Here is a 19778-nt window from a genome sequence, read left to right as displayed (position 1 = left end):
TATGGGTGCCAAAGTTTATTGCGTGGGTGTAAAAGACTATAGGAAAGACCAGGTAATTCAGAACAGGTAACCAGGTGCCCCTCCGTGAATCTAGATGGGGAAAGCATTCACAGGCAGCTTTCCTAGGAATGTTCCTCTAACCCACCTGTAGTGTCTGGATAGCAGAAAGCCACTCCAGAAATGAATGACAAGTGTGTAAAACCTGCCACCAGAGGCGCAGGTGGAAGGGCTTTCCCTTCCCTAAGTGTGGGCTGCTGACCGATGCCAAGGCCTGGCCCTTGGAATCCAACATGGCATGAGGGAAGAGACCCTCTCCTAGGATGGGGACGTATATATCCTCAACTCCTGGCCATGGGCTCAAGTCACTTCTTCTCTCTTGTAGCTGAATGACATTGTAGAAAGAAGGGATCAAATATATGGTGTAGACAATGGATTCAAGTCCCTGAAAGACATTATTGACTTGGTGAGTGTGGGCTAAATGTGAGAAAAGGAATGAGGTGGCTTCTTACCTTGTCCCCTCCATTCACTATCCCTGACCTGCCACCCCTCTTTCTATTCTAGCTGGTGGTAAATTCCTGTCATGAAGTCATGGCTGGGGAGAGTTACTTTGTCTGTGTAGGAGGTAAGAGCTGTAGTCAACTGTTCTAGACAGAATGTGCTGTATGCGTGTGTGTGTGTGTGATATGAGGTGTGTGAACATTTGGTATGTGGGTAGTGTATGGGTGTCTCAAGAGTGTTGTATGTGCATGTAACACAGTTGTACAGAAACATTTTGGGCATATGAGCGTGCATGGAGCATAGTAGTACAGCTATGTTTCACTGGAGTGTGCATGTCAAGCATGGGTTGTGGTGTGGTGATATCCTTAATGACTGTTTCCCCATTACTATGGAGGTATAATTGACACACACCTGTGTATAAGTTTAAGGTATTCCATGTAAAGACTTGACATGCATATATCGTGAAATGATTACCACAATAAGAACAGTGTCATTACTTTTTAAATCTCACAGTCAAAAGTTTATACATAACAAGAAAAAAGATATTTAAAAACCTTCAACAGAGCACTGCAAAATGAAATCTGAGAATATATAAAAAGCACAGCACATCAAGAATAATTAGGGACAACTCCTACAACACAAGTCCGATTCAGCATTTAAAATATCAGTGTAACTTACCACATCAGCAACGTGCAGAAGAGAAACATTATCTCAATGGATGACTAAAGAATTGGACACAGTTCAATGGCCAGCGTCATACTGGGAACGTAGCCAGACAGAAGGCATCCATACAGATACAGCTAACATCTCATCCAGTGGTTATGGGGAACTCCTCTCCCTCACATCTGGAACTTCACAAGGGTGCCCTCTCCCCATCCAGGGGTCCCTGTGTCAGTCTGGTGAGAACTCCTATGCAGTGACTACTGGGACAGAAGCCCCCTCTCCGTAATGGGCTCTGTGTGTGCCCACTGGGGATCAGTACAGCGGAAGTGGATGGATAAGCACATTTCTTCCACTGCTAACAGCACTGAGCTGGATCCAGCCAGATGCAGACCCAGAGGCTGGCTCTGGCCTCTGCACTCCTAACTGTAGGGGCATAGTGCCACAGACCACGGGGTCAGACAGACCTGTGTTCACATCTGGCTGTGCTGCCCATGAACGTGCCACCCGGAACAAACCACTGAACATCTGTGAGCTCCCCTCTTGTCTCCAAGAAGTAGCAATAACAACACCCATGAGCAGACGTGAGACAGAAGGCCAGGGGATTTTATGAGGACTGGCACAGGAAGTAGAAGTAGAAGTTGGTCAGCCTTAAGCAGGAGTAGTGGTACTAATATTCCCATCATCATGGTGCCCCTGGCCGCAGTGCTGAGGCCATGTGTGGAGGGTGTGGGGAAATCATCCCGGATGAAAGCACCTCCAGCCAAATAAGCTGTGAGCCGCAGCTCTCTGATTCGTCCTGTCTTCTGCACCAACCTGCAGCGCGAGGGGGGGAGGTGGGGAAGAGACCCCACACAAGGAGGCTCTTCTGGTTTAAAGCACTGAGCCGTGTAGCTGACCTGACAGCTTCGTTTCTCTGATTATGTCCCCTGGACACGCACAGGCCATGGCGTCGCAGCAGCCTGTCAAACTGCAGGTGCAAATGGCAGTCATCGCCCCTCCCCCATGGTGGCCAGGCCAGGGTGACAGGTGCCTGCCACACACCCACTGACAGCTTAACTCAGCATTCCCTGTTCTGACCTTTTCAATTGTTGCCCTCTTGAGGAAGCTGCCACAATGTGACAGTCACTGGGAGGCCAAGCTCAAGGCAGGATCCTGGACCCCAAATGAAATCAAAGGAGGCATTTCATCAGGCTGTCATTCGAAATAAATCAGTGGGTCAGGGAGCCTTGGGAAGCAGACAGGGGATGAGCATGAGAGACAGGACCTTTTCAGTCTCTTGGGGTGTTCTCCAGGGTGAGGCAGAGGCCTCTGCTAGCCTTCCTGCCTCTATGCCTGGGCTCTAGCCCATCCTTGGCTCAGTGTCCTCAAGCCCTGTGTGGGTGTTTGGTGTTAGTGTGACTTGTGTGAGTGTCTGGTCTTTGCAAGGTGCATAAATCCCATGGCCAGAGCACCTAGAAAAGCTGGCAGGGGTGAGCACAGACTCCTCGTTTCTCCACCGTGGTGGCTCAGGCTGGCATCTCCTACACAGGGCCCAAGGGCACTTAGCAGGCCCCTTCCCAAACCCCAGCCTGGCCTGAGAGTGTGAGGTCCCTAGCCCCCATCAAAGCCAGGCAGGTCTTCCCTCAGCTCTAAGGCTGGGGCGAGGGGTGACACTGGGCTTCCTGCAAGCCCCTCCGTCCACTTTCCAGGGTTCAGTCCACCCCTCCTTTGAGGCCTCACTCCCAGGAGTCTACCCCTTGCCCCTTCCCTGATTCATTGGCCCCTCTGGATTCCCACAGCCCTTGCTCTGTCCCTCTCATTAGTCACTTGTCACGTTGTACCTGCCGTGACTTTGCCTTGGCTGTGTCACCGTTTATTTTTACCATTCAGTACTTTGATATTTTCTCGGACTTTGTGAAGGAAATTTCCAAACCTACAGCAAAGTGGAAACACCAGTACAAGAAACAGCCCCATCTCCACTACCTGGGTTTTACAGTTCATATTTAATATCTGACCATATTTCATTATAGTTTTGTCTATCTAGTGCTCTCTCTCTGTCTTGCAAACACACCCATCTATGCCCACACACAAAAACAGACACAGTGCGTCTTATTTTTTTCTGCGTTTCAAACCAGCTATAGGCATCAGGCTACCTCATCCCCAAAACCCATCATTCTGTATGTATTTCACTATTTACACCGATATTTGTAAAGAGTTCTCTTTTAAATTGCAGCAAACTTTAGTGTATCATTTGATGACTTCTGGTAAATGCACACCCCCAGGAAGACCCAGAGTTTACCATTGACCCCAGAAAACCCCTCAGATCACTTGCCAGGCGATCCTTGCCCCCCTCCCCCCATCCTGAAGGCAACTGCTCTTCTCAGTTTTTCTCCCATAGGCTAGTTTGCTCCTTTACAACATCCTCTCGGTGGACTCATGTGGTACGAACACTGTGTTTGAACATCATGCTTGCTCTGGTACTCTTGGCACGGTGGTTTGGAGATTCATCCTTCCTGTGTGTGTGCTGGCTGGACTTGGAGTTTTGTGTCAAGGAGGAAGGCTGGAGGGGGCACCTTGTCATTCTTTCTTCTGTCTGTGACTGGCCCAGAGCGAGTCCGTGGTGGCACGTAGTAGGACCCAGGGCAGAGGAGGGCTCTCCTCAGAGATCCAGTGAGCAGAGCCTGCACTGTGTGCAGAGGGCAGGGTGGGCTGTGTGGGGCAGGAGCCCCCAGAGGGGGAAGGCAAGACCCACGGTGCTGGGCAGAGACACATTTGCCACCAGTGTGGGTAGCTGCTATCCATCTACCATGATCAAGCTCCCCTTTCATCCCATCCTCTGTCTGCCAGAGGTAACTACCACAGATAATTCATCGTATGTCTATACAGAGCTATCTAAATATGCTTTCCAAGGATGTTTTTACATGAATGGGGTCGTGCAGTATGTAACATTCCCCAACCATCAGTACATATTCCATTCTACAGATGGAGGAAATTTCTTTCACTAGTCTCCCTGGTCAATATTCTGGTCGTTCCTAACATGTGGCTACAGCAGGCTGTGAACACCATGAGGCTCACTCTCTGTGGGCATGGGTCAGGATTGCCTGGGTCAATCCCACAGGTAGGATTGCAGCATGAAGAGGACACTCAGGATAAACATTGGTCAGTAGAGTCAGATTTCTCCCAAAGAGCCTGTGCCGAGCAGCAGGGGGGTGTTCCCAGAGCCCGACCCTCTCCAGGGCAGTCACGTCCACTCATGTGACCTTGTCAGTCTCATGGTCAGTGGGTTGCCCTTCCTCACTGCTGGTTTCCTCCTGGCCTTCTTGGGGAGCTCCTCTCTCTGGAGCCCTGGGAGGCCCGCCGTACAACTTCTTCTCCAGAAAGAAAATTCTCCATCCAGAAGGACCAGTCTCCCTTCCAGGGGATCCGGGTCCTTGTGCCACCCAACCGCTGAGATGCAGTGGCCCCTTGTGTAGGAAATGCAGCTCCCACAAGCCGATGTGCTTCATTTTCTTCCAGTGGTGGTTACTGTTGGAGGAATTGGGTGGGGGGTCTTGGAGCAGAAGGAGCAGTTACTGGACAGAGCAAAATCCTTTAACTCCACATCTCTTCTGCTCAGAAATCTGAGCCCATCACCCTGCTTTCCACTTACTGAGTCTTGCCAAAGTGACAGGACCCTCTGAGAGATGCAGTGCCTGGGGACACATATGGCACTGCTACTGAGGAGGGCCCCGAGGGCTACAGTGCACACCTCATGGGAAGGGGGCATGTGGGCAGAAGGACAGTGTGCAAGATTCCTGAGGAGTGCAGGCTCTGTGAGGTCCCAGGCTGTCAGGCAGCCCTGCCCTCAGCGGCCGCCCTATATCCTGGGCAAACTGGTGATAGCTGCTCAGAACTAAGAGAAGAGCAGAGGGGGCAGAAGGGGGACTTTCCTTGGGCACATGAGGTCAGATCCTAGCCCTGTACCTGCCAGGGCTCCAGGGAAAGCCACCTGCCCTCTCTTAGCCTCAGCTTCCTTCTGTGTAACTTAGGGCATAATGCCTAGTGCGGGCATGTTGGGAGGTGAGGGAAAGTATAGATCAGCCCATAGTATATGCTGTTCGTGAGGAGTGTTATTTTGGATGAACTCCGGTGTTACACACCTTGGCCTGGCACAGATTTGTGCACTTCTGGTTCCTTCTGCCTGTTTGCTAGTGGCAGGAAGAGTCTTCTTGCTGTTTTGGCCTCCTCTGGAGCCTGATCTCACCTGCAGCCACACACAGCCCGCTGAATTTTCCCTTCTCTGCCTGTATCTAATAACAATGTGGGTTATGCGTTTACAGTTCTGTCTTGCAAGGAAATACTTCTTTGCAATAAAAAATCCTGGGATAACATGTAAATACTACTTCTGTGAGACTGAGGGGCAGCAGCTCTGTTCAGGGTGGCCTTAGCTGGGCTGGCAAATGGTTTTACGGGAGATAACCCCCAACTGCTTGTTCCAGGCCAATTACGGAGCCCTGTGTCATGGCAGGCAGTGAGCAGTGAGTAGGCAGCCTAGCGCAATCGAAGTCAAAGCAGCATTGTGGTATTGGCTACTGTATGTGGGAAAGAATGTGTTCCTTAGGAATATCAAGCCTACCCGGAGTAGACTACATGCAGATTTCTTGGCATAGGCCATCAGCTGGACTTTCCTGTCCTCTATCAACTCCTCAGTACTCTCATCTTGCTTCCATGTGGTTCATGTTCCTTTAAGACAGAGACGCTGCTATCAGGAGCCTTCAGAGGCCAAGCAGGTACCATGAGCTGGAACAGTGAGTCAGGGCAAGCCAAGAATGATGTGCTGGGGTGTGATGGAGAAAAGGCAGCCACTGGCCCCAGGGAGATGCTCCCTTGTGAGCAGGACAGTGGCCCCTAGCTAAGCCAATTGTTGCCATGCACAATTTAAACTCACTGATGCCACGTGTTCCCATTTTCCAAAAATCCAGTAATCTGGATTTTTAGGGAAACTATGTAGACTTTGAATGCTGACTTCCATTTTTAGAAAATACTTGAAAGACAAACATACCATGTCAGCAGGTCTGCAAAATCTACAGAGTAAGAATCTGTTTTCTTTAAAGCAGAAAATTTTCAAACTTTCCCTCAATCAGTGGGAGTTGCAGTAAGAACTGAAGTAGGAGAAATCAGGACAGCCATATCTAAGGTTGCACTGGAATTCTGAGAAATTGTTCCATTAATTCATTGACCTAAGGCAAATCAAGCTTTAGGAACTGGAATGACCTATGCTGGGAAAGGTACAGAGGAGGATGCTAATGACCTTGCGCTTGAGGCTGAAGACCTGCCTGTTATCCTGGCTAAATCCTTACTAGGATTTATCTCTTCTGGCTAGAGCCTATCTGCTAACTATCCTCTCTGTCCCCTGCTGTTTACCTCCAGCACCAGGAAGCACCAGGGGCATACAGCAGCCTGGTGAAGGTCTAGGGCATAGACCTGCACCTGAGCATCTCAGTGTCTCCACACTGAGAGAGGAAGTGTTTGCTGAACCCCAAGTGGGTTAGTTATGTCCATGAAGCTTCAGGAGGAGGCAGAGGAAATGTAATCATCTATAGACTTCCAGAACCACAGTTAAGACAGGATTTCTCTTTCCCTGGCAAATTCTTCTGCACAGGGTCCTGGGCTCCTTGCTTGCCACGCCTTAGTCCAGGCCCTACTCCTGGGATCTCCAGCCTGCACAGAGGAGGAGAGGCAGGAGGAGAAAACCCTAAGCATCAGAAAGTCACACAGGCACCAGGCCTGGGTAACCAGTTCAGCCATGGGACAGGGTTGTCTCCAGGCTTGTGATCCTGGCTCTTCTCTCATTCATGTGGGAGACCCCATGGAGAGCATTGCCTGTACCCCTCAGGGAGTACTTGGGCATTTCAGGGTCTGAAAACCAGGACTAGCATTGACCCCATGGAGGAGATGAGGCTGGATGCCTTCATGGGCTCCATGGGTCAGGGATGGATGTGAGGGGACCCTGAGTGCTCAAGTCCCCTCAGCACTCAGAGAGGACTCTCAGTGACACTGGGTGAGAATCTGGCCCTGGAATGTCACACATGGTTTGAACATAGTTACTTCCTCAGGAGGAGTCCCTGGGAATAGGATTCTGGGGTGACCTGCTATAACTAGCAGACAAGAGGGAAGGCAGCCCTCAGTTCTGCCTCACACAGACCTTCAAATGTTGCCTTTGCAGAAGAATATGCTGTGACATTTTATGATACTTCCTTAGATCTATACACAAAGGATGAAATTGTTTGTAGATACAAGTTGGAAGACAACAGTTTCTATGGTAAGTAGCCCCAATATTGCCTCCAAGTGACAAATTCCCCACCTCAGGCTGCCTTCCCCTCAGCCAGCCAGGCCTTCAGAGCCCTAGCTGACCATGCACTGTGAACATTGTGAGGATAGACCCATGTGGACAAGGGGAAGGAGGGATCTGACCGAGAAGTTGGGAAGTCATCAAACCCAAAACACAAGAGCCTCTTGGAGCAGGGCTTTCCCTCTACTGAGAATGGCTCTGGGTGCGGGGTGTGCCCCAGAGCTGCTCCTCCCTCCCTTGGCTCAGCACTGACTTGCCTTGAGTGACAAGGACCCAAATCCATGGAGATTGCTGGTAGAAACAGAGGCAGCCCTGGGGCTCTGAGCGTGGGCCAGGTGCACTGGTAGTTTCCCCAGAGGGTACATCACCTGGGATGGAGAGAGGCTGCCAGCTGCCAGGCCTGGACCCTGAAATCCTGGCACAGGCATATGTCACATGTGTGACCTTCGCCAAATGAGGAATCTATTCTCAGCCTCTCTTTTCTCTACCGTAAAATGAGGCCAGTATGGTAGCTGAGCTAACTAAGCCATATTGCCTGTGTAAACCAACGTTTGGGAAACACTCAGGCTCAGGTGTACCTCCATATGGCCGAGTGGTCTGAGGAAGTACACGGGTGGGCAGGGAGATGTGCCGTCAGTGCTGAAGTGGGTGTGATTCTCCCCAGAGATCTGGAGGGCAAGAGGACTTTCTGTGTCCTCCTCGGCTCTCTGAGTTAGCCCCTGATGCCCTCATTTGACCTGATTATAATATGTTCAATGACATCCTCCTCCATCTGGTCAATCCTTAGCAAATGCTCTCCCCCCGGGTATCTTTAGTTTCTCTTCTTCTTTCCTGTGGGCACACAGAACAAGATAGGGACCTGCTGTGGCCACATTCCCACAGCTGCAGTGTGTAGATGGCCTCAGGGGATTAGATTTTCCTCACTCAGTACTTTCTCAGGAGTGGCTTAAGGACTGAGGAAGCCTTTATTCGGAGAACAATGTTCATGGAGCCCATACTGTATCAGGTAATGTGCTAAGGGCCTTGCATATACCATGTCCCTAAATTCTCAAAACAGACCTATTGGTATTTCTTAGTATAGCTCTGGGATGAGGCAGAGGGGTAATAATGAGTTTGCCCAAGGTCTGGAGCCACTGTAGAAAGAGCTGGAAAGCAGACGGAGGTGATCTTATTGCCTAGTCTGGGCCTTGCCTTGCTCAGGTGACATTTTTAAGGAGTGGTGGACACAACCTATCTCCTAGAAAATGTGCTCAGATACTTCCTCTGTGGCCTATGACTGTACTGGTTCACACCCTGGAGATCACCAGTGTTTCTCTCCAGTGTGGGCTGGTGCCAGGGCCTCACATGGGAGAATCCAACACATACTCTTCTGCATTTCAGCTGTTGGCCACTCTGCATGCATTCAATGACTCGTAGCAAGTGGCCTAGGAGGTTTTTTGTTTGTTTGTTTGTTTGTTTGTTTTTTTATTGCCAAGACCTCTGATGCACTGATGGGGAGTGAATCAATTTTTTCTAATTATATTTTTCTTAGGTTTGTATATCTGGGAAAACATTTTAGAAAATACAGAGAAGCATATAGAAAATTTTTAAATCAGTATTGCTATGTGCCTTATGCTTTCTGTCTTTAGTGTGTAATGTTTTTACGTTTTGAGAAATTTTATACTAGTTTAAATAAAAGTATTCAGCTTAATCAGTTAATAGTGGTCTGAAAACTCCTTTCCACTTCAGCAAGCTTCTGGGCCCTCAATGTGCCAGCTACCTGCCATCAGTTCCTCTCTGCTCTGTGGACTGTGAACACCCTACTGAAAAGTAAATTGCATTTCTTAGGGGTTTTTTAACCCCCACTAACCCCAATTACCTCTCAGCCACAACTTCCTTTCTTGAAATCTTACATGGTGGTTAGCTTTCATCATCAGCCCAGTGGAGGGGTCAGACAGTTCAGGAGCTCATAGCTAACATGACCATTGAGTTAAGCCAGGGCTGGTCCATATGGAAATGAATAGTTCTGTAGGGAATAGTCCTGGCTTGTGACCAAAGTTAGAGGTATGAAAAGAGTTTGGTCTCAGGAGAGAGAGGGTGCCAGAGCTGCAAGAAACAACTGTTCTGAGCCTCTTGAGTGCCAACTCCCAGGATCCCATTTAAAACACACACACACACACACACACACAGAGAGAGAGAGAGAGAGAGAGAAAGAGAGAGAGAACAAAGACAATGAGAGGGACTCTTCCTTTCTCAGGCTTTGCTACCTCACTAAATGGCACCACCATCCACCCAGGCATTGTGGCCAAACCCTGCCAATCAACTCTACTTCCTCTTTGCTTTCACTCCAACAGCCTCAGTGTCCAACACATACCCGGATCTGGCCAGCCCCTGGTCAGATTCATCATCTTAGAATGAAAACCAAACCCCTTCCCAGGGCTCACAATGCCCTGCCCGCCTCCTCACTCACTTCTCTCCACAATAAGCTCAGCTAGTTATGCCCCAGGCCCTTGGCACATGCTGCTCACAGGAGCCAGACACTCTTTCCTTGGATCTTTCCCTGGCTTTCCCCTCACCTGGTTTCAGCTCTAGGATCCTCTCCTCAGACTTTATTTGGGATGGAAATTTTCAACAGTAAAGAAAAGTAACAAAAATTGTAGAATGAACTTGACACAGCTTCACCTACTTTCAATAATTATCAATGCTGGACAATCTGGTTTTATTGATGCCTTCACCATGGACTATTTGAAGCAAATCCCAGCCATCACATCAGTGAAGTCACTGAAGAATACAGATTTTTACTTCTGTAAAAGGAAGTGGTATCTCTTAAGGACAGGACAGGTCCCCCCATTCCTAAGCTGTGTCTTTTCCTTTCCACTCTCTGTCCTCCCCTTGCTGCTTGTCTCAGCACTTTTCACTGTCTGCATTTATTTTGTTCCTTGTTATTTCAATGTCTGTCTCCCTCCAGTCCCTCAAATGTAAAGCCCTTGGGAACTGGGACTCAGCCAGCCTTTTCCATCCAACCAGAGCATTCTAGAGAACCTGGTGCACAGTAGGGGCTCAGAGGAAGACAGAGAAGAGAAGCTGGTGTCTTTCAAAGTGTTAACTCTGCTTGCCAGGGGCTGGTAGAAAGGAAGAGATGGATGAAAGGACATGCCATTGACATTATTCTATTGTGATTTTTCTCTTAGATAAAAAAGCCATATTTAAGGATGATGAATCTTTAGTTTGTCCAGGACATACCTTTGAGAAGCCTGGAAAGTAAGTATCTCAGGTCAGCGGCCATGTGGGCAGTTTTTGTCACCACGAGGTGTATAGAATGTGGGATTGTACTTTTCCTGGTGCACCACGTCTTTCAGAATGCTCAGGGCATTCTTCATGACTCTTCTTACTGGTGGTTCTCTGAGATACTCGGGGATCTGCTGTGGCCCAGTCTGTGCTGAAGATAGAAGAATATAAGACCTGTCATCCCCAAGGATGGTCCTTTTGCTCCAGGCAACCTTTCCAAGCTAAGCCAATGTACTCTGTAAATAGAGGAGTCAGTCACCAAGCCACCCTCCCTGAAACTTAGCCCACGGCCACGAGGGAGTCTGTCCCCAGGGAAGACAGTTCATGCCTGGTCAGCCTTTACTGTAGAGGTTGACCTCAAGTGCTTAGGGTGAGCCTCCTTACCTATGCTGTATGCTCAGGTGTGGCCCCAAGGTGTAGTGAGCAAACCATTGCAATGCGAAAATCTTCAGGCTGTGGTGTGAACAGAGTGCAAGAACTATGCCTACCCAGGTGGTTGTTACCACATGACCTTTCTGTGCTTCAGGGTGGTCATTATCGAATACAGCCTGAACAATGGGGTCACCTTCATTGAGGAGAACATAAAAGCCACAAGCCTGAACTGTGTGAGTACCATGGTGGGACTGCAGCCTTCCTCATGGGCAGTCCAGAGTGCCTGTACTGGAGGCAAAAGAGGGGGACATGGTAGCAAGGGCCTGAGCAAGTAGCTCCTGCAGACAGGCAGCTGGGGTAGCTTCTCACAGCCAGCTTGGGGCCCTCAGCCTGTCATCGGCAAGCTGTCCCCATACTCAGACTTCTCAGGTGCCCTGAGAGGAGGTCCATAGCAGTCCCTGCAATGCAGCCACCTGTCCAGGCTTTGCAGAAACTCATGTCACTGGAGGCACGTGAAAGAGGACAGCCAGAGCCCTCAGCAGACCCTAGAAATGGTGCTGAGCCTCTGACACCTGCCTCCCCCTTGCCACCTCCCCTGGCCCAGCTGTTTTGGGGGGGAGCTCAGGGCTCCATCCTGCATTCCAGCCAGGCAGCTGAGAGAGGCTGGGGGGCTGTGGGCTAGGAACCAGAGTCCAGGACCTCTGGGACACTGGGACACTCCAAATCCAGGTCCCGGACACAGGGCATCTGGAGGGTGGGGCCGGGTGTGTTTCCACCATATGGATGCAGCTGCTGGTACAGCTGAGCCCACATACGCCCATCACTGGCCTGAGCCCCAGGCCACTTGGGAACCCCCCTCCCCGGTCATTTGGCAGAGACCATCAGCCTCCCCTCTACGTCCACTGCTTTCTCGTGATCCTCAGCTGTCCCTCTCTACTAGCGCTCTCTAACCCCTCTCTCCTGCAATGGGAGGGGAAGCCACCAGGGCTGTGGGAAGGGCCTGGGGCTTAGCTCAAGGACAGGCACATAAGCAAAGAAGGTTCTGCTCCCAGGTTCCTCCTCCTCAGAGCTCCATGTCTTCTGGATACCTGGCATAGGGCACCATGACATGGGCGACAGAGAGCGTTAGGATGGAGAAGACAGCTGCCTGGGAGGAGGGATAATGGTGCCTAATTGCCACCACTGTAGTGTCTAGTCCCAGCCTGGGAGAGTTCCAGCAGTGCTGACAGTCCTCCGACTGGGTCTTCGCTTATGCCCGGACATACGTTCCTGAATCAGCAGACTGACTCACCTATGTGCCCATCAGGAGTCCCACCAACTGACAGTCCACCCCCTGCAGACACATGTCAGAAAGACCTCAGGAGGAGCCACACCACCCTGGGCTCCGACCCTGCCTTTCCCTTCAGCCACTTTTTCTCCTAGACACAGAACCTCAGTCTTCTCCCTCCCCTGCCTCTGGGAAAGGAGACCAGTTAGCTTAGGGCAGGGCTGTGCAGCATGTCCGCCGAGGGGTGTAGTGAGGACTGGCTTTGTCCCACCATGGGGATTCTGCTCCCTGGTCGGGGCTCTGGGACAGAGCCTCTGAGCAGGGCCGGTGGTGCACTCTGTGACCCAGAGCTCTTCAGTGGCTCTCTGGGTGCTCTCTGTCCTCCAGCCTTCAGTGTTCCCTGGGGTGGGGAAATCTGAGGCCCATGGGAACAGGTGGATGGGGAGGTCTGGTGTGGGTACTAGGGTATACTCCCAGTAAGAGGTCACTCATGCCCACCCCTGTCGCTAACATGTCTGGATTTTGCAGGAGGACCCATTAAAGTCCATAGAACGAACAGAGATAACCACCATACCCACGACGACCACAACGCCTACGACGACCACAACGCCTACGACAACCACAACAACCACAATGACCACAACGACCACGACGACAACGACAACCACAACGACCACGCGGACAACCACAACAACCACAACGACCACGTGGACAACCACGACGCTCACTACAACCACACCTACGACTACGACAACCACACCTACAACTACAACGACCACACGGGCAACCACAACACCCACAACGACCAAGCGGAAACCTACAACACCCATGACAACCATGCAGACGATCACAGTGTCCACCACTATCACATGGGAGATGACTGAGAAAGCAATAGTCACACCAGAGTCAGCAGGGCCCATGGTGGTCACAGAAAAGCCAATCCTTTACAGATCTCTCCTCTACCCAGTGCTCGTCCCCACCCTGCTCATCATCCCTGTGGTTATCTGCTGCATCTGCTGCTGCAAGAACGTGAGTGAGCTCTGGCTGCACAGCCTGGGACATGGCCTGCCCAAATCACAAGGGACCCAAGCCCATTCCACCCTTAGATTCTGCCTGTGGCAGCTGCCCATCAGCAACCAGGTCCTCACAGGAACAACCAGAGGCACCGCCTGTCTTCTACTCCTAGGCAGAGACAGACTGTGTCTGAGGGACCACTGGCCTCATGCATGTCTTTGGAGGTAGCCTGTGAGCTGTCCTGGCCACTGGGGAGAAGCCACTCCAGGACCCAGATGCCAGGGAGGCCTCACAGCAGCCAGGCTTCTGGAGACTCAGACTGAGCACCAGACAAGGCCTCTGGTGCTGAGGGAAGAGCGTGGCCCCTACAGGAGGCACTGAGAGCCCCAAGGGAGAATTCTCCTGGCTAGGAGGGTTCCTGACTTCTAGGACACCTGAGTCTTGGACACCAACAAGGCTTTCTGCCCTCGTACCTTCCTTTCTCCTTGCTGGCCAGGGCATGCTGGGCCCCTTGCTGGTCACAGAAGGACAGGAATGGACCTGCCACCAGCCTTGCCCTCAGGAACTCACAGTCTGGTGTCTGGTCAGGATAGGTATCTGGGGGTGGAGGGTAAATTGTCACCTTCATGGGTGTGGCAAGCAGAGTCTTAGCAAAGGACAGACACTGGCCCTGGGAGAGGCAGGAGAGCAGACACACTGGCTGCTGGGTTTGCAAGGGCCCCGGCCAGAGCTGGTGAAGGAGGAGGGGACAGTAGACGTGGGAAAGGACAGAACAAACCTGCAGGACATAAGCAGGTCCCATTGTGCTGGAGGGGGAGCTGTGAAGATGGGCACTGCCATCCCATAGTGGGGATCAGAGAGGGCTGCTAGGAATTGATAGGTAAGGGAAGGGGAGGAAGGGAAGTGGGGGAAGTTCTCCCATCTTCATGTGATGGAAGGGCTGCTGACAAAAACTACCAGCTGGGGTGCTTCTGCCAAGGTCTGGAAAGCATGCTCCTATTGTCTCCCCTTGTGCCCTCCAGGGAGCTCCGATACCCCTTGAATAACCCAGGAGCCTGAGGCTCAGGGTGGTGCAGCTGGTTAGCCAGAGATCATGGGCAGTGGGCTCATAGATCGTCACCCTAAAGTCCATGTTCCATTTTCCGGCTGCTGAATAAGGTCCCCTCCTGTCTGCATGGTGGACCCAGCTCCCTCCATGCCACTCCAGCCTCTGTCCATATCTCTTTAACATTCTAGACTGACAAGGAGCCACCACCAATGGAGATAATAGAAAGGGTAAGTCATGATTTTTGGTCCTGATGCGGTCTGCATCCTCGATGCCCACACTGAACTTCACACACAAGGGCTCCTGCTGCCTGTGGGATATTTGCACCCCCTGCCACAGCACCTCCCAGCTCCCTGGGCAAAGAAAGTTGGCAGAAAGAAGAGAGTAACTGAGGGACAGGGGAGGGCCTCAGAAGGGCTTGGGACTCATAACACCCTTCCCATGTATGCAGCTCTGCTCCTCCAGGGCCTTTGCCCTCAAATTAGCAACTTGAGGTAGCCCGTTTCAGCAAGCACCAGGATCCCTATTAAAATAGAGGGACTTTGGGTCAATTTCCAAAGGACTGTTTGAGAGAGTTGGGTGAACTTTGAGAGTAGGAACCTTAGATTTCAAACATCGGTCCTCTGCCCAAACTCTGATGTATGTTGTGCTGCATATCGTTGATCTCCATCCCTGTCCCCTGACAGGGCCAGGAGCTTGGCTAGGGTGGGACTCTAGGGACATGAAGGGTTATGGAGGTTGGAAGGTGTCTTACCTGGCATCGAGCTGGGAGGCAGACCCAGTCCAGGTGAGCACAGAGAGCCAGGGTCAGGGGAGCAGGCTGGGATATCCCAGGGTGGGGGCCCAAACCATGTCCCAGAAGAAGGAGTTTTATGGGGACACAGTGTCCTGAAGAAGAGGGTACCAGAGCCTGACGGCTGGTAGGAAGCAGGCCACACTGCCTGTGTCTGTACTGGGACTGGGTGCAGTGCCACGTGCTGAGAAAGGATCTGCCAGGGTCGGGTGAGTGCGGCCCTGTCCCCTGCCAATGCTCCCACCTGGACAGCCCTCCAGTACACTGCACAACCCCAAGACTGGGTTTCTCCCCCAAGGGTAGCCCCAGGAGACCTGGGGTAGAGTTTGGTGGTCTCCTGGGAAAGTGCCATATTTGCAAGTGCATTGAGTTTGCTTGTTTTTCCCCTGGAGAGACTGTCACAGAGCACGGTGCTCCTTAAGCTCCTCTAAACCTCCTAGCAGTGCCCTTTTCCTGAGTGGGCCACTGAGGGGCCACATGTCATGTGCCTCTGTCCAGGAGCTGCCGACAAAGAAGCAAGCTGTGCTTTCTCTTCGTAGGAGTCAGACACGTGTATGCAGAGATGCACTCCAGTGATCATCCCTTGTTGTCCCTACCAGGAAGACATGAGTCGCATAGAGGTAAGAAGCGCATTAGGGAGGGTGCTGTGACTGCCAGGTAGGCTGAGGAAGAAAAGGGAGCAGTCCGTTCATGGCCCACGGGAACCGTGGCTTCGGGGAGATGAAGTTTATGGAAATGGACACTGACCCCTTGGCACTAGAGAAAAAGCAGACTGCATCCTGATCCCCAGGCCCAGGAGAGAACAGAAGGGATGGACCCTGCTTCCACTACCTTGAGGGGCCCAGCACTAGCGTCTCCCCCTTGGCATGGGCCCAGGTTTGCAGAAGCTGGTAGCTGGCTATAGCCTGCCAGTCCCCGGCTCGCTCAGAGCTGCTCAGCATCTCCAGCAATGGCTTGGGGTTCACCAGCCAGCAGGGGGATGACGAAACACAAGCGCACGCATAAGCAGGCTCCCATGGGTCAGAAACAAAATTTTTTACAGGAGAATTCTGAGCAAGGTTTGTTCACTATTAAAAGTATCCAGAAATACCAGTGGCTCCTGTGAGCCTTGCATGCGTCTGCTCAGTAGGGTGAGGGACTGAGCTAACTCCATTGTCCTGGGGACCTAGTGACATGGAGGGACCAGGGCCTCGTGAAGGAGAAGGAACATCTCCTACAGGAAATGTTCTCACCCCAGGACGTGCTAGGCCCCCACCCAGTAGGGAGCCCCCAACTCTGCAGGGGGGTGTGAAAACCAGGATGGGGAGGCCCCAGGCAGCCCAGCATGAGAAAGACATGTTTCAGATTCCAGAGACCCCAAACACAAAAGGCTACCAGGTCCCTGCCCCAGGTAGACGCTTCAGGGCTCCCTCAGTGTGTTCCTGGGGATAGAGCCCTCTGGGACCATCTCAAGCCAGAGTGGACTGTACCCTCTGGAGGTGACCGCCATGCCTACAGCTTCCTCATGGCCACATCTGCTTCTTAGGACAAACTGGATACCCTGTGTGACTTTATTCAAAGCTGCAACCAGCTGCCATTGATGTGGTGTCGGTGTCAGCCTGGTGACCAGGTAAGCAGGGGCACAGGAATGCTCCCCATGGGCCAGCAGGCCTTTGCTGTTTGCCCTTGACCCTTGCACTACGGGACTGTGGGTCAGAGATTGTGTCTAGGCACCTGCCAGGAGGATGTCAAGACGTGGAGAGGCGTTCATGAGGCTCACAGGCCAATATGGGTCTGGCACCTGCATTTTCATGCACATCCTCTCCAGAATAACAGGAAAGTTCTTATGACCCAGCGCCTCCGAACCTAAGTCAAAGAAGCTGTAAAGGGAGGCCAGCCACAGAGTTCTCCTGGCCCGACCATCATCCCTCCCCACTGAGCTCCCCGCTGGAGGTCTGCTGGCTGCCCCCATCCACTGAGACTCTCCTGCATGGCTTAGTCTTATGCCAGGACTGGTGGAGGATGTGGTGACACCTCCATATTTTGGCCAACACTGACTACTTTTACCAGGTAGTAGAGTCCCTCCTTCTGTCATTGCCTTTGGCAGTAGGGTGAAGCCAGCTTGTTAAAGGTGTCCTCCATGGAACTGAATAGTAGTGATGTCTCATTGTTATAGAGTTCTTCCTTTGGGCCTGCTGCCAGTCTAAGAAGTTTCCATATTTTCAGTATTTAATCCTGCCAGTATCTTTCCATGCAGTTACAAGTAATATGCCCATATTACCAAGGAGGGAAATAAGGCACAGAGATGTCTAGTGACCTGCCCCAGATCACAAACCCTGGGCATGGCAGAGTTGGTCTTGAACCTCAGGGCCTGGTCAACACTTGAACCCCTTGTCATGTCAGCACTGAGGTCAGTGATCTCATGATAGCTACCCCACAATATTCTCAGGGCTCAGACCTAGACCCCATGGAGAGAACATTCCTGGTTCATCTGGGAGCCACATGCTTAGGTTTTCCCATGTTCAGATCCTTTGCTCAGACTGGGCCAGAAGTCTGGAGAACATTTTGATCACCCGTTTCTGTAGCTAGGGTTGCTTTGGTCACATTCAGACACTCACTGTCTGTGACTGGGCTTGTAGTCATTCAGAATCTTTGAGCCAGTATCATTTTCTTCTCATACCAAGAGACCCATGGGTTCTGCTACCTCCTTAGTCTTTAACCCATGGGAGCATGCCCCTACTTTCCCTGGCTTTAGGGGCCTGCATCCTGGGCTGAGGGCTGAATTGAAGGCTCATCCCTTCATCGCACACTCCCTGAGGAAGCCTGGGAAACACTGGAGCTTCTAGGCTTCCTCCTTGCTTCAAGGCACCCAGTCCAGCAAGGAGCATCAAGTCCAATGCAAAGCAAAGGGTGTTCAGATTCCAAAAACCTGGGGTGTCTGGGGGAGGCAGGGCTGACTTCCATCACCTGAACATAGTCTTGAAATAGCAGCGTGTCCTCGAAGCCAGCACCCAGGGAGAAGAAGGATATCAACAAAGGCCTACCATGCATGTCCTTAAAGTTCTTGAGTTCAAACTCCCTTAGGCCAAGGACACTACAACCTTCTGGCTCTCATTCCAATGGCTCCTCAGTGACCTTCTCTCTCTTCTCTTCCCTGTAGGAGAGGTATATCGGCTACACCCTAGTGAAGCCACTCTGCAGGCAATTGCAGTGCAACCCAAAGATCAGCCTTCTACCCAGCTAGGAGTGCTTTCCCCTCAATAGCTGGTGCTCACGGTGCCAACACCCCCTACCCATTTGCTCCCAGCCACCCACCAAGATGCTGCCACTGGTCTCTCCCTCTGCCCAGGCTCTCTGAAGAACTATTTGTCACTCCCACCCCCACAGTCCAGCCTCTAAAACCCCCAAAACCCAAGACTATTAAGAGCCTTTTGTGTACTCAATTGGACATATATATTGAGGCTTGGTTTATGGTCAAAAGGAGTTGAAATTATTGCTGATCAACAAGAATTTGTTACCTGGTGAACATTGTTTCACTGCATGAGACATACAGTCTGTACTGATCTTGTCTGGAAAAAGCACTCTGGTGTCCTGTGGATGTGGACATAGATGAGTCTCACTCCCCACAGCCTGCTCTTCATCTTTCACATGTGGTTTTAGCCAAATTCTGTTCTTTGAAGGAAGTCTATAATGTCCTTGAAGTACACCCTGTGTCTACCAGTCATTGGCTCTTATTTAATATTTTTGGCAAGTCACTTAATCTCCCTGTGCTTCAATTAACTCTTTGAAAAGATGGGGATAATTGTATCTCCTCTACACAATCGCCTTGAGGGTAGTGATATGGGCTGCCATGAGCCCAGTACAGGGCCAGGTGCCTGGTAAATACTCAGGTATCCAGTAACTAACGTCTTCCTTTTGTGCTCCAGGAGTGGACAGGAAGATGAACCAAGAGATATCAAGACGTATCTGGTGAGGTCAGGGCAGTCAGAATGGAGGCCATGTCTGAGCCTTTCTGCTCAGAAAGTCCTCCATGGAACTGAATAGTAGTGATGTCTCATTTGGACATGAGGGCATGGGGATAGTACACCCTCAGATCCACCCCCCTACATGACTGCCATGACACCATTGGGAAAGGCCTTGGCATCTACTGCCTTCTCCAGAAATGTTAGTTCCCTTTCCATACCCTTAGTATTTCTCATGATACAAAGGAAAATTATGGTACCCACTTTCCTGAGCTTTAAAATCTGCTTCCCTCCTGACAGGCAGACCTCCCAATTTTTCAAATCCTTTCTCATTAAGCCTTTGTTGACCTGATCAACGTTTTTCTTCCACACTCACATGTTTGAAGACTATCTATAGAAAAGACTCCATTTTGAAAATCCCAGAACATGGGAGTGAGGTTAAAATATCTCCCTGGACCCCATTGTCTGAGAAAGGTAGGAGAAATGACTAAACTCTGACTTCATCACCCCTCTCCCAGGCTGTCATTGCACTGCAGGAGAACCCCCAAACCCCCACCAAGCCTGTGGTTTCTTCAGCGGGAAAAAGAGAGCCTAAGGTGGACATCTAG

The 19778-nt window shown here is 51.2% G+C and overlaps 1 protein-coding gene across 1 annotated transcript; it reads left to right on the top strand.

Moving 5' to 3' along the window:
- The first annotated feature begins 1 nt into the window (after position 1).
- LOC125084383 (anthrax toxin receptor-like) lies at positions 2-19212 on the top strand. Its single transcript, XM_047701616.1, has 12 exons — positions 2-52; positions 383-463; positions 562-622; positions 7346-7441; positions 10642-10711; positions 11265-11343; positions 12906-13160; positions 13221-13406; positions 14628-14666; positions 15769-15849; positions 16755-16838; positions 19135-19212. The coding sequence occupies exons 1-12, from the start codon at positions 2-4 to the stop codon at positions 19150-19152; spliced, it is 1101 nt and encodes a 366-aa protein (XP_047557572.1). The 3' UTR covers positions 19153-19212.
- The last annotated feature ends 566 nt before the right edge of the window (positions 19213-19778 follow it).

This window comes from Lutra lutra, chromosome 14 (genome assembly GCF_902655055.1).
Source record: "Lutra lutra chromosome 14, mLutLut1.2, whole genome shotgun sequence".
NCBI classification, from domain to species: Eukaryota; Metazoa; Chordata; class Mammalia; order Carnivora; family Mustelidae; genus Lutra; species Lutra lutra.
This window is presented reverse-complemented; position numbering and strand designations above follow the sequence as displayed.

Coding starts and splice junctions, on each gene's coding strand:
- LOC125084383 (XM_047701616.1), top strand. CDS start 2: ATGGGTGCCAAAGTTTATTGCGTGGGTGTAAAAGACTATAGGAAAGAC. Junction 623..7,345: donor TTACTTTGTCTGTGTAGGAG/GTAAGAGCTGTA, acceptor TTGCCTTTGCAG/AAGAATATGCTGTGACATTT. Junction 10,712..11,264: donor ACCTTTGAGAAGCCTGGAAA/GTAAGTATCTCA, acceptor TCTGTGCTTCAG/GGTGGTCATTATCGAATACA.